The sequence below is a fragment of the Acanthochromis polyacanthus genome, chromosome 7 (genome assembly GCF_021347895.1).
Source record: "Acanthochromis polyacanthus isolate Apoly-LR-REF ecotype Palm Island chromosome 7, KAUST_Apoly_ChrSc, whole genome shotgun sequence".
Lineage (NCBI taxonomy): Eukaryota > Metazoa > Chordata > Actinopteri > Pomacentridae > Acanthochromis > Acanthochromis polyacanthus.
The window spans coordinates 37385199-37400305 of record NC_067119.1 but is presented as its reverse complement, the minus strand read 5'-3'; the positions used below and the strand labels follow the sequence as shown (position 1 = coordinate 37400305).

Below are 15107 nucleotides of genomic sequence, written 5' to 3'. Positions count from 1 at the left end.
GAGTTTCACAGTTCATCCTGTCTGGAGCATGACTGGGAGTGTCAAATTTCCTGGTCTTTCACTGGATGGCTTGTGAGATATTTCACTTTTTAAACATGAAATAACCAACAGACCAACTTTGCCATCCCATGCTGCCAGCGTGGGAAGGTAAATGAAGGAAATAATTTCTGTAATTATATTTGATATCTTTTAATTCCAAAATACACATCAGGAGTTTCCATGACTAAAGCAATTTTCATGATTGACATTCACCTTAAGCATTTGCAGCCCCATTGAGTTAACTTTAGCCCACACCTGGATACTTTATAACAAAAATAAAAATGAAATACATTAGATATCATTGTCTGCTATGAATGACCTCAAATGTTTAATTGAGCAGGCGATTGACGTGTTGCATGGCCAGGTGTGCTGAAGTCAATTTCTCTGGGAAGCTCTGTCCAGAACTTGTTCAACAAAGTCCATGTTGATCAATATCAAAATTCACAATTATTTACAGTATACCACAGCAATCAAAAACTGTATAACACTGACAAATATTTGTTTAGGGAATAACTTTCCAACCGTTACTCAAAACAGTGGTCCGAACTCAGATATGCTGTTGCACCAATGTCATGTTTGAGTGCGAGGAATCACAGTAATGTAGAAATACAATTGCTGTTAGGCTTTACAATTTTGATTAATTTGGCATTTAAGTGATATTGAACAGGGATGTACTTACTTAAGTTATATAATGTAAGTCAATTTCTCACTGACTAGCTTTAAGATGATAGAATCCAGAATCATTGTGTATCATTGTAGACATAGCTACACACACCTAAGAGCAAAAACAGTTCATTGTTCTCTCAGAGCACTTTTTGTACAATTTCAAGTAGCAATCAACTTGGTGTCAAAGCTTACCAGAGTAGGTGACAGCATTTGTGCTGTACGTTGGGCTTTGGGAATAAGAAGGGACTACAGAGGCTGCAGCTGCCACTGGCTGAACAGTAGAGGTCACTGGGTAGATGGAGAAAGTAGATGAGGCTGGACTAGGAGCAGCTGGCTTTATCACAGTCACCTGACGAGTCTGCTGGCTCTGGGTGTATGATGTTACCCCCTGGGTATATCCTGATTTGGGGGCTAGAAAACACAGTGGATATACATAGCGTTTTAATGTATGTGTACAGTATAAATTCTCAAGTTCCACCTGTCCAGATTTGGTCTTTCCATCACTTTGCAGGAATACTGCAAGACCACAGCTGCAAATATCAAAAGACAACATCAGAGTTTATAATGTCTATTTTAGCTGTGTGAGAAAAAGTTTCAGACAAGGAAGTTAAAAACTAAAACCACCTGCTGTCCCTTCTATTCATATGTACAAAGAAGAGCTTCCAGGGCAAGATCACTGAAGCTAAACACACATATGAAACATGAGGACATGTGCCAGTTGTATTGGAGTTCAAAGCTGGTAGTACACAATAAACAGAATTCACTGAGATAACCAAGTAAAGTTCATACAAGTTAAATATGAACAATTTAGTGTCACTTTAGGCTCTGCAGATAAAAGTTTTTTTTCAAGGTCCAGCTTTATAGTTGCTGCAGCTCTGGCTAAAATAGCTTCCACTAGACTGCTCTAGAGAGAGTTGGATGACAGTGAATGACAACCTCACTTTGCCATGTTTCACTGGTAAAAACCCTTTTGGTGAGGGTTACTTCCCAGAACTGGTCTGACAAGGAAAATGGGAACGACTGTTTGAAAAATGACTGCACAAAAATCCTGCCTAACCCCGCCCCTCTTCAGGATATGTGAAACCTGGGAAAATGACAGATGAATTCTGGCATCATAAACAGGTCATAAGTGATTTGCTGCTCATATCTTTGAACATTGTTAGGCCTTTAAGTGCCAGGGATAAAGAAAGCATATACTGAAGCCCTAGTAGCAGGCAGTAGAAATCCAATGCTTTGTCTCTGTGTTTAGTGTTGACTGATATTTGATTACTGAAAGGTAGATTTTAATAAACTATAAATGGTTTCTGAAGTTTTTGCCAGCAAATATTTTTTGAAAAAGGAAAAAATGAGCAAAATGAACAAAAATGAGCTGCTGCAGTGAACTCTTGGATGAAGAGCTGTAAGTAACAGGCTGCATAAAACTGTTCCTTCAGCAAAGTAACTAACTATACCTTTGCTACTTGTTCCATGAAAAGGTATTTGTGCTGTGTGTAGCACTAAAGCTGTGATTCAAGTTAGAATTAAACATTTACCATTATTACGATGTCAACGAATCAATCCGGATATAAATCACAATCTTGAAGTTCATAAATGTATGTGCCAATGACCCATATTTGTCTTCATTGTATCGGCATTGCTTACTGCAGAAATGTTACAATACCAGAAATTTTGTAGTAGGTCACTTTAATCCTGAGTACCAGGTTTATCTTTTTATTTGAATTGCCTTTTACACTTTAGATGCCAGCTGTTACTTGTCTCAGCACTGTTAAAGAAAGGGAGTTGCCATAACCTTCTGTTGTAACTGAAGAATTGCATATGTTGAGACAACCAGACAGTTTCAATGTAGTTTTCACTAAATAGTTCCTGAACTGAACCCTAATAATTTTCAGTTTCCCCACACAAAATCACTGGCAAGTTGATAAAATTGGTGCATGTTTTACAATTAGCTAGGCTCTCAATAATCTAGTAAATGATTGTATTTAATGTAGGACGCTTTAAATAATGTTGGTCATGACACAATAGCTCATTAGATTGTCATTCCATTTGGCTTATGTGAACAACACTTCGCTAGCTACCACTATCAGATGTCGGTTTGTGGGCATACAAACTTGTTAAAATGAACAAAACTTAGCTGTGACTTTATTAGTACATGCAATTTAAAATTGTGTTATCTAATAACTGGCTTAACTAAATAATATAGCCAACAGTGTAACAATGTTGGGTGGTAAGATTGGCAGTACGAATGTTGATGATCACAGTAAAAACAAAGACAATGCTAATTACTTAACATTCCTCTGTTAATCATCTGACTAAATTTGAGGACTGAGCAAGCCAGGTATCTACAAATTATTCAAAAAAACAAGGTATGCAACTGCCAAAAACAACTCCCTGCATCCTCCTAAACATACAGAACAGCATTTTTTGCAGGACTGCAAGAATGCCTTAGTTGCTGATCTGTATATATTGGCAAGTGTGTATATGCTTATAGCCTTCACAATAACATAAGAAAAAAATATAAATTTTAAAAGCATTATAAAAGCAGTTGAGTGCAATTACAGTGTTCCACTGGAAATTTACTGCCGTCTCTCCCTGGAAAGATACCTTAAAAAATGAAAGTATAGGTGCATTTAACACAGAAATCAATGCATATTATGCATTATTATTAACTGAAAACTGCCACAAAAAAATGTCCTTTCCAAAATGAAAGACATAACCAAAGAGTGGCAGCGAGATCAAAGAGTGTTGCAACTTTGTTATGCAACAATGCCGGGTGGTATACAACTTGCCTTTTTTATGTGTGTAAAATATCAAAGAAGAAAGAGAGAAAAAACTGTTAACTGCGATCATAATTTTTCCCCATCCTCCTAAAAATTCACAAAAATAAAGAAAAGTCCTTTTGGGAGTACCTGATCTACAAGCAGGACCAGTACGTGGAAAGTCCTAACTATGCCTTTTCCGAGTGACAGCTGTCACATACAGTTCAAAGACATTAAGACCTTTGTTGTTTGAAGGGGGTATAAGTAATCAAACTTAAATTGAGTGTGGATTTAGCATACCTGTCTGGTAGTACGAATCTGCCACATTGGGTTGTGGCTGTGCAGCAGCAACGGCGGCAGTAGCAGTGGGCTGTTGGTAGTATTGCTTACTGTCATAAGCTACTGCTGGAGCTGTAGACCGGACGTAGGAATAAGAGTCCTGCAAAGCCAAATAGTAAACCAAATATTTAGGGCTGTTGGCTCCTGGTGAAATTTCTCCAGGTGCTGCCATCCATACCTGTGCCACTATAGAGTGCAGTGATAAAACAAATTTTTGATGTTTCACAAAACATTGAAAAAAAGCTCAGTTATACTCCTTTCCCAGACAAAATCCTACTAAATAAGCTAGCTGATAAACGGCTTCTTGACAACACGTTTTTTTCTGTCACTTAGATATTTTCACACAATATATTTATGATTCTCTATCCTACATACTTCTTCTGGTCTTCAAACACTATTCCTAAATTTGATGTGAAGTCATGTATTGTTGTTCAGTGACTGACTAATAAACTTTTGTGAGCGCAGTCAAACAAATTCAAAATACTGCATCACTTAAATATGGTTCTCCTTTTAAAATGTCTAATACTATTTGGCCATGTTAGCTCATAAACAGCATGCTGATATTTGCTATAACTGATGAGTGATTAGTTTTTTAACTTAGTTTATAAATCACTAATACCTCAAAAACTGAAGGATTCAGGTGTGAAACTTGGGAGACGGCTGGGCTCATAGTTAAATACTTCACATGTTACAAAAAATGTCACTATGGAACAGTGTGGCGAGTGACAACATTAAATTGCTATAACTTTCATGGCTGCCTCTTCACGGATAAGCCCCTTTCAGACATGGGATGTGCAACATTGTGGTTTCATCAATCCCTTAAAAGTCATGGCATTCTAGTCATTCAGATATGGGTCAATTTTCCTATAATGTTCCTCACAACTGCTCCAAGTTTGGTGAAAATGTCTCTTGGTCTCACCTAGTAACAATCTCGGCATGGCTTTTCCAGAAATGTGACTGAGATGCATACTAAGACATGAAGCTGGCATGTTAAATTGCTGTTACATTTACAAAATGGACTGTGCGTCTGAAAGGGACTTTATAGATAGAAACACACTTCAAATTACCAGTTGTTCAGCAGGCTAAATGTACAGACCACTGACAGGTTCAACAACTCCATCATGCTACTATTCATTACTCTACAATTAAATGATTGTAATTTATTTACTTTTCCTGATTTAGTGATGGCTTAACATATATAGGGGCATTGTTAATTTATTTGTACAATATGTAATTCTTGTTATATTTCCAATTCGGAATAAATGGAATGGAATTCTGTATGGCAACAGTAATCCTTTGCAAATTATGAAGGCAGCACATCTGGTCCCCACTCCAACATCAGAAATGATAATGTAAATGAGGAGGGACCATTAAGAATGCAATTACAATAGTAAAAACAAGATGTCGCTTTAATCTGTGTAGCAATCAGAAAGTGTGTTTACCTGATAGTTCTGTGAGGTGACCGGTGGTGGTGGCGGAGGGACTTCAGGCTGACGCTGAGGGTAGCCATAGTCAGTGGCAGCATGGGTTGGCTGGTATCCTCCATAAGCCGCAGCCGTGGCAGCTGCCACAGCGACTGGCGCAGGCCTAGCTACAGCTACTGTGGCTGCAGTGGGGGCATAGGCTGCTGCCACAGTGTGTGCCGCCACTGGTGCTTGATGAACTGTGTAACTGGCCACAGTAGTCGGATGTGTGTATGCTACCCCGGCTGCTGGCTGCTGGCTAGCAGAGGACAACACAAACAGATAATGTTAAAGGTGGGCTGGACAGTCATCACTTGAAGTTGAAGGGTGTTAAAATTCACTGAAAACCTGAAAGTTGTTTTCAGACTAACACAAGCATAAATACATCCAGTGTTGTTCAATGAGAAACAAAGCCTTAAAAAAATAACACGGGTATAGAACCATTTAAATAATAATCTAATACTCCAAACAGCAAAATTCCTGTCAAAAGAAGGCTAGGATTGGTGTCAGAGGACAAGTACTGTCTCTCACATGAAATAAGGCCAAATGCTTGGGGTGAGAAAATACATCATAGGACTTTACAGTGGATAATGAAAAAGTCCGATTTATTGAAGAATCCAAGCATACACATTACTTGTAAATTTAGCACAAAGGTATCTGTGTGTCTTGGGAACTACTGTATCTGAAAAAAGAATTGTTCCGACTGCTGTGATGTAACGATTTAGTGTGGCCTGCATGTCAAGGACATAAACATGCATTTCCAAAAGGTATTTTTTTGAGAGGCTGCACAGTGACGTAGTGGTTAGCACTTTCGCCTTGCAGCAAGAAGATCCCTGGTTCGAATCCCGGCCTGGGCCTGGGATCTTTCTGCATGGAGTTTGCATGTTCTCCCTGTGCATGCGTTGGTTTTCTCCGGGTACTCCGGCTTCCGCCCACAGTCCAAAAATATGCTGAGGTTAATTGGCTATTCTAAATTGTCCATAGGTGTGAATGTGGGAGTGATTGTTTGTCTGTATATGTAGCCCTGCGACAGACTGGCGACCTGTCCAGGGTGTCCCCTGCCTTCGCCCGAGTCAGCTGGGATAGACTCCAGCACACTCCGCAACCCTAGTGAGGATAAAGCCGTGTATAGAGAATGGATAGATCTTTTTGGGAAGTGTGAACGTTCTGGATTAAAAAATTTTTAGTTTTCTTTAAACGCAATTGACAGATTGATTTACATTGTTTCTTTAAACATTTTAGAGTTGGTCTGCTTGCTGGTAGTTCAGCTATTTTCTAGTTTATGGCTATGCTACATTGAAACGATGGTACATGCTGACACGGACAAGTTGCCAACAGTGAGTCTGTGTTAAAAAGGCATGAAACTAAGACTCTCAGGGTATCACAGAACTGCTGAATTGTGGTCCCATTGTGACCAAACATTATTTAAAGTACTGTTGGAAATGTGCAAAAATAAAATACATTAGAAGAGTACTATGTACATCTGTCATCTCCGAAAACACTGCTATAGCTTATTGTTGTAAAAAATAGCTCATATGGTGTATTAACATATAAAAAAATGTAATGGTTTAAAAGTAAAAGTGGTGCAAAAAGTACATACAAGGTGCAGGTACCCATATGTACATGTTCAGTATGTAAGTAGAAAGTGTGTAAGAGAAGAAGACACAGAAAGTATAACTATTCTAGATTCTGTAAATGTAACAGCAAGTAAATTACTGGTAAACATTTAGGCCCAGAAATTTAGTTTGAGTGATTGCCAGAGTTTATTTTTCTTATGGGCGATGGGTTAAACAGATGGTGTCCAGAATGGGATCCTATAGAATGTGTGCGGTTTTACTGGGGCAGCGAGAACTGATTGAATCATCCAAACAAGGCAGTGAGCAGTCAATGAGCTTCTGGGTGATGCTAATAATCCTCTTAATGGCTTTCCTGTGCACTGCTGAGCAGCTGCTGAAGCACTAAGTGACAGTACCCCAGCAACCTCTTGACAGAGCAGCAGTAAAAGGACATGAGCAACTTTTCCTACAGGTAGTTTTTGGTGAGGATCCTGAGAAAGTGGGAGTCACTGCCCTCTTCACTGCTTAGGTGGCGTTTGTAGTAGGGATGCTGCGATCCAATCCGCGGATCACGAATATGCTGTGATCCAGCCAAAACACACGGATCGGATCTGACTGCAGGGGAAAACTCCAATACTAGCGCCCCATACAAGCAATCGAGTTAAAAAGTCCGCTCCAGCTTTTCTATCACTTACTGCTAACACACGAGGAGAGGGCAGGGGGAGCTCATTTGACGACAACAACAACCGGAAGAAAACAGTCTGTGGAGGGGAGGGAGCTCATGGAGAGTGGAAAAAAATGTCAGCAGTGTGGCAATACTTCATCGTCAAAGATGAAAAAGTTAGAATGGCGGAATGCAAAACGTGTTACGCACAAGTCTCACGTGGTGGCACCGATGCAGTTTGGTTCAACATGACAAACCTTATCAAGCATTTGAAGAAATACCACACGGTCGAACATGTGGAGCTTCTGCGGACCTTGGCAGCAAAGAAGTAACAGCCCTTCGGCTCCCTCACACAGCCAACGTTATCCCAAACACTTGAAAAATGTGAACAACTCAAACGATCGCGCGACTTCAACCAATCTCAGTGAATTCTGCACGACCTTGCAATTTTTTCCCAATAACCGCAACATTTCCGCAATTTGGCCGGCTTCCCATGAGTTCCACCAATCATAGCAGTCCCCAGCACAAACGTAATGTATGTATTTCACCAAATTCACTTCCTTGTTGCAGACATGTCCAATTCCAATGTCTCTCATTTACCAACAAAAATTACTGCTGAAGACCATGAAAAACAATTCCCTGATGTTCTTCACCAAAGTGGAAGTAAACTGTTTTACATCCATGCAATATTGCGGTGGAATACAAAAAAAAACAAAACACAAAATCGATTGATAAACACTTTCCTACCACGAAACATATTAGGAGAATGGCTGAAACAAGCTGACCACAGACCACACAAATCACCGTGATGGAAACTGTTGCATCCAGATCTGTTGGAGCACTGAAAGAATGAAGGTAAGCTAGCTCTTTGGCTCCAAACTAACTTTTTCCTAGGAGCACGGTGACCCCTAACTTAAAATTTTAGGAGTGCAAACAGAAAATTTAGGGGTGCACACCGAAATCAACTTGCAAAGTGAATATTCACATTTCCTCTCATTTTCACTGTATTACTGATAAATACTTGGACAATAAATGCATAAACTATGTTTTCAATTCACATTTTATTGTGGAGCAGTTGATACAATATAATAAACAGCTTACACACCGGATCACAGCTGGAAACACACCACATGCTGCATGCTGGTCCGATTGCGGTGCGTTTCCAGCTGCGATTAGGTGTGTTTACCTGGAGCAGGCCGCAGCTCATTTGCATAAAGTAGACCTGATTTCAACTTCATGCAAATTCGATGTGGCGTGCGGAGATTCCACGTATCGTGAAACGGTCCTCAAACATCTAAACTAGCCATCGGTAAACTAAAATGAGGACAAATTTAGCTAATGCACAGCTTATTTCTCGCCTCAAATGCCTTCAGAAATACTTTTCACTTAAGTGTTCTCGAAATGAAAGGGAAAGCGACGGTGTGTTTGTACAACATGTCAAGTTGAAATCTGTGGTGCGCTGCGGAGTGGTCGCACATGCCCGAGTAGATGAAAAATTTACTAGCACTGTCTCAAATTTTAGTTGCAATCTGGAGCCCTGAGTTAGATTAATTATTCTGCTGAGGAACACGGTGGAGCTATGTGACGATCGGCATATGTGAATCATTCCTCTTTTAGCAACATTACTCGAAAACGGACCAAAGGATTTGGATGAAATTTTCAGGGACGGTCAGAAATGACACAAGGATCAAGTTATTCGATTTTGGCAGTGGTGGGGCTTGAAGTCTGGATACATGGCTTTGTTAAGGATTTCCCACTGAGGCAGCGGCACAACGTCTGATAGCGGAACGGTAACCATGGCAACAAGTGAATGCTACCTCAGTGGTCTGCTGACGATCACATCATTGCGATCCTACTACAAATCCACCACTGTGGACGTATCGCAAGTGATACAAGGAACAATTGATGAAATTGTGGGGGGTGCTTCCAAGTCCCATCAATTCCTGCCACCCGCTACATATTTAGGTGACGCGATTCTGTATGTATACATGAATAACACACACCTGTGTTCAGCGCAAGGTCAGGTAATGAACAGTCTTGGTGGAGTACTGTGACTGAGTGCTTTTCTTGTTAACTGATGTGACAAGGTGTGAACGCATGTGGGAACACATGTGCCAGAAAGTCAAATTAACTTTTTAAGAAAACAGACAGAGACCTGTCCAAATATGATTATTGAATAGTAAACTTTCATTTTGTGTCTTAAATCCACCAACCACTTCATGTTAAAAAAAGGTATCTGGCTGGTGTGAATTTCTCACCATGGTATGCAAGCTCGGCTTGGGTGGTGTTACGGTAATACCGTATACCGCCGGTGTTTAAAAATAGCAGCGGTATCAGTTCCAGAGTTGCTCGTGATTCATCGATTTGGCGATGAATCACGATGGTTCAAGTGACAATTAAGCATCGATTAATTAAGCCTCGATGCTTTGCCGCAGAAAACGGGAAAAAAAAAAATAGTAAGCGGAACCAAAGATATGCGACGCGCACACCAGCCGGACAGTTTAGCGAGTGGGACCAACGGGAAATAACCACCGTGAGCGGCATTTTTCAAATGGCTACTCCGACGCAGCTAACCATAGATATATCTATGCAGCTAACTGCTCCAAATGTTGAAATCGTGACGCCCATAGACATAATAAAGAGTAGACGCCACATCGACTGCTACTGAATATTGTGTCTGACGAGCGGTGGGGCCGCCATCTTGGTCCGGTCACCCGCTCCACTCAGCGCTGTTTGACAGCGCATTTAATCCATCTTAACTCTGAATATTAAACTGATTTTCACACGTTTTTTATTTTTATTTTTTTTGCTGCAAATGTCATACATGTAGCTATGATACAGGACAAATGGTTCAGCGTATTTTAATATTCATAGAGGGATTAACAGTAATAGAATATTCTGATAATAAGCTCGACTGTAGACAGGCATTTTGCAAACACTGTAAACACACACACACACTAATATGTTAGAGAAGCAGATAATGGCAGTAAAGTCAATTATTTTAATAATTTGAAGAGACAATGTCCGCGCTGCAACGTGCATACATAATACATGCACGATGCAGCACCGATGTCCGTCCGTGTTCCGCGCTCTGGTCGGACGGTGATTTCTGTTGCATTGCGCGCTCACTTCCGCTTTTGATGAGGTATCGTGCTCAGACGATTACTCGAGGCTTCGTTAGCTGCAGCCCTATTTTTCTTAAACATCTTACATGTCAACTACAGCATTCACAAGTTAGACGGCTACAGCGCCGTAAACACAGAAGCATTACATCCCTTCGCTTCTCTGCAGCACAACAGCCCATACAGGTGTGTGACCCAAAATGATATACCTTGAAATGATGTTCTGATTTTCTATGTGCATGGTGCATTTCAAATGTCAAAACCACATTTAATTGGGATCATTTTAGTCAAAATGGAGATTGTGTCTAATATTCCATTAACTGTCCAGCCCTACATTTACAGTGGTTTTGAAAAAAGAAAACAAAAAGCCATAAATGATGTTCCATTACATGGACTTCTCTTGTATTTGGTCATTGAAAATAAGAACTGTGTCATTTTTTCTGTGTTAAGTGGCATCATGTGCTTGAGTTAATCTGCCATACTTTACATTGTACTGCATGGGTTGTGACCACTACATATGTGTAGATCGCAATATCGATACTGAAATGATAGTATGCAACACCAATTTAAAACTTCTAAATTCTTTGCTGTCCATTTTATTTATTTTTTACAATAATGGATTACAATGCAATCAGCAAATCTGTTCATTATAACCCTGATAATTTTACTTATCGCTTACTACATGAAAACTATAATTTAGCCTGGTGAAGACCGTTTGTTGACCCAGAGTCGTTTTAGCTCATCAGGAGCCGCTGACAGACAGCTGGAGTTGAGGACGAGAGATGCCTGTCAGAATGTGTGTATGCAGAATGGATAATTGACTGCCAATGACAATTCCCACTTGAAAGCATGACTGCTTTCATTCTGTACAAATGGAGACAGTTGAATTAATATATTTGGTGATCAACGTTCGGTCCCACAATTACACTATACTCTCATTTAATTCCTTTCTCCATGAACCTTGGGGAATTGTAAATTCTGACCTCAGTAACTATACGATACCTTGCTGTGTTCTGGCATCCGCTCATTTCAAAGTCACGGATGAGTTAATGCGGCCTAACTTCCCACATATCTCACTTTCGTAGATGTAAATCAATGCAGCACGTAGCGTTATTTACGCAGTACAGTTTCCATTCTGTTTACATCCTATTACAGCAGCAGAAGCATGACCGCCCCCTCCCCCAACTTAAACAATGGAAGCAGTGGATACCATACAGCCTGTACTTATCAGCACATCGTACAAACCCTGCTAAGGTTAGAACTCAAAAACATTATTCTGCGTGTTAAACCAAAAGTCACGTATCTAGGGTCCACTTACCTGTACTGAGCGGCAGCGCCATGGGTAAATCCAAAGTAATTGCCGGTAGCCATTTTGGCATCTTCACCAAGCCGGCTGGGCACTGCGGAGGACAGACACACAGGGTAACGCTAAGCTAACCGTTAGCAACAGGCTCAAATGAGTGGTCCAAGGACTATTCACTAACGACACTATCTAAATATAGCTTCGACGTTTATACAGATACTCAAGACGTTTTTGGTGACCGTTAAACAATGTACATATTTTTAACGACACTCACCATAGGTGAAGGAGACCACTGGACATATGGGAATCATTGGTTTCGTATATTCTACCGACGCTCGAGCGACACACGAGCCTATTTATATTACATGTCGTTTCCGGAAATACCGTATCTGCGCATGCGCAAGAAAGGACGACAGGGTGCGGCCATAGACCCCGCATCCCGGTCCTGTTCGTTTGTTGTTGTTGTTTGCTAACAAACTCCATTAAAAATAAATGAATTAATGTTGTCTATAAGGCATATATTTTAAAATTTGGAACAAAATGAAGAATCATTTCTTTCTTTCTTTCTTTCTTTCTTTCTTTCTTTCTTTCTGCAATTCTAGTTTCCTTTAGCAGACGTTTTTGTCCAAAGGGACATACATCTGACAGTAGATACAATGTAAGCAAGAATCTAGTCATGGGGAAACAACCTGGATAAGTGCCATAAAATAAGTTCAAGTCTAATAGGACCTTGGGTAATAGGATTGCTTTTACTTTTGCAGTCTGTCAAGTGCTAAAATGTTGAGTGCAAAGCAGGGTTTTCAATCTTTTCTTAGTGTTTTCGAAATAAAAGGGAGTTTGCAGCTGAGCTTTGTTTTTATCCAACTCATATGCCGACTGTCAAGCTGAAAGCACTGTCACGTAGTGGACTGCTGTTGCTCGAGCGCTGTCATGTGACAATGTTGTGGCCCGCTAGTCCACCACCAGTTCCTTGATTTTTCCCGCGTTGGTCTAGAGTTAATTCTGCAGGCTCCGAGGATGAGGATAATGTTAATCAAGAGTCATCAAGTTATAATCTTTGTTTTCTAATATAAAACCAGAAATAATATCTTTCTGAAGAAAGGGTTCAAGTAGAATATTGGGGTAAAGCCAATCATATACGTATATCAGCCCAAAGTGCTTCTGTGAAAATACATTGAAAGAATAAGTGATCTATAGTTTCCATACCCCTACAAAATACACACTTACTAGTGTCAAATCCGAGTCGCTGATGTAAAAATTCATACAAGGGATACATACCATTCACAATTCTAAAATGCCATTATTTAGCTTTTGGAGTGATAGGGTATTTTAGATATTTTTAACACAAAGACTGTATGATGTCCCCCAAGAAGACATGAGCAATGGAGTTACGGAATGACACTATAGGATATAAAATTTTATCAAACATTTTCATAATTGTTTTATTAGGGATTTTGGTGGACATGAAGTCACAGCCGCCCACAAGAAGCGTGGAAGACAGGGAGTGACATCTGTGGAACTTGAAAAGATACCTCTAATTAGACCTAAAATCGTGGCATTATTTGCTTTTGTTATAGAAATGAAGTATTTAGGACTGATATTTGATTTATGTTTGACATCATACATCCTTCTACATCAACAAAATGAATTATGGACCAGATGTTTTTATCCATCAATTCCTTATTGTACAATGATTTGTTTTAGATCACAGTATATCTGTTGTTCCAAAGCGGTGTGTTGTGTGGGGTGAAATTATGATTGTACAATATTTTACAATTTAAGAGATCTTGTTGGTGAAAAAAAGAGTAGTTTAACGGGCAATCTTTGAATGGTGAAGTCACATCTCAATAATAAATTGACACCTCCTAATTTTTTGGAAAATTATCTCGGAATATGAAACCAAAAACTGTTGTTGCTTAATAGGGATTTTAACCAATTCATTTTCAAGGTTACATTTATAAAATGAAAGTGTAGGGCTTGTAAACCTCCATTTTCAGATTCTTTAGTAATTTCAGTTTTTTTTTAAATATGGTGAGTTTTTCTTTACCAAATATAACTCACCCGTTGGTTTCTGCACTGAGCAAATGAAGTATATTGTTGCTACATCCTGCTTGCCTAGTGGATTTCTGGAGTCAGAGATGAAAAGATTCTCAGAGGGCGGAGCTGGAGAGCAGCCATTGATCAGACTGATTGAGAGTCGAGGACTCTCTCTCCCACCCACATTCACTGGCTTCTACTGTTTACCGACACTACTGCTAACACCATTAGCTTCCAAAAGTGAAGATAAACTTCACAGATAATTGTTAAAGTCATCTTAGAAACCTGTTGCACTCTTTTCTACATCTGGACAATATCACATATAAAGCAGTGACCTACATCACTGTAGCTGAAGTGACTGTAAGTTAACTTCAGACTGTAACCTCTGATGGTAAACATGTTCTAACATTGTATTTTAAAATTGTTCTGCAAATCTAAAGTTATATTTCTTGACTTAGTGTTAACAGTGACGCTAAATCAGGTTTGACAGCGTCATAAATTAGTTTACAGTTAGCTGTAGCTAAGTGTCCTCCTGCATGTCACAGATGATCAGTCATAATGGATCAATAACTGCTATTTTAACATGATGTTGGTTAATGATCAATAAATTTAAATTAATCTACATTAATGTTCCTCCACAGAACTCTGTTACTGATGAATATGGATCTCTCAGTGCAATGAATGAAGAACAGTTCAGCTGTGAGTTAATATCTCTGTTCTTTGCTTCAGACTGTTTTTAACAACTTCTGTTCATTTCACTGAGAAGACATTTGTTGAAATGATTCTTTCAGAAACAGTTACATTACTGAGGTCTACCCACCATCACTGTGGCCCAGAGAGGTGACCGGTACTTTCTGCTGCTATTTAATGTAAAGCAGAACAGATTTTTTTTCCTCTACAACAGTGTATGATCAGATAACAGTGTGGAGCTCATGTTAATGCTAGTGATACATTAGAATAAAAACAATCAACTTTCAACAACCAGGCACTTCGAGACAGCCGTTATTGATTTGTTATAATTGATCAGCTGTGACCTGCAGGAAAGTTAGCTACAGCTAACAGTTAACTAATTTATGAGACTGACAAAACTGATTTAGCATCGGTGTTAACACAAGTCACAAAACATAACCTGTAATCCCGGTAGAGACCTTGGTTTCTGACG

General features: G+C 39.6%; 1 protein-coding gene across 2 annotated transcripts in view; it reads right to left on the bottom strand.

The window, feature by feature from the left end:
• The window catches only part of zfr (zinc finger RNA binding protein), a 39810-nt gene extending 27488 nt beyond the window's left edge, over window positions 1–12322 (bottom strand). For both annotated transcript variants that reach the window (XR_007943091.1, XM_051950656.1), the window contains exons 1-5: window positions 12183–12322; window positions 11924–12005; window positions 5243–5522; window positions 3762–3900; window positions 898–1116 (exon numbers count right to left, since the gene is read on the bottom strand). Coding sequence is in view for 1 of the 2 variants with exons in the window: in XM_051950656.1 (XP_051806616.1) it covers window positions 898–1116; window positions 3762–3900; window positions 5243–5522; window positions 11924–12005; window positions 12183–12219 (757 nt within the window). In the remaining variant the exon portion in view is untranslated. The remainder of the gene's footprint in view (window positions 1–897; window positions 1117–3761; window positions 3901–5242; window positions 5523–11923; window positions 12006–12182) is intronic.
• Window positions 12323–15107: the final 2785 nt, after the last annotated feature.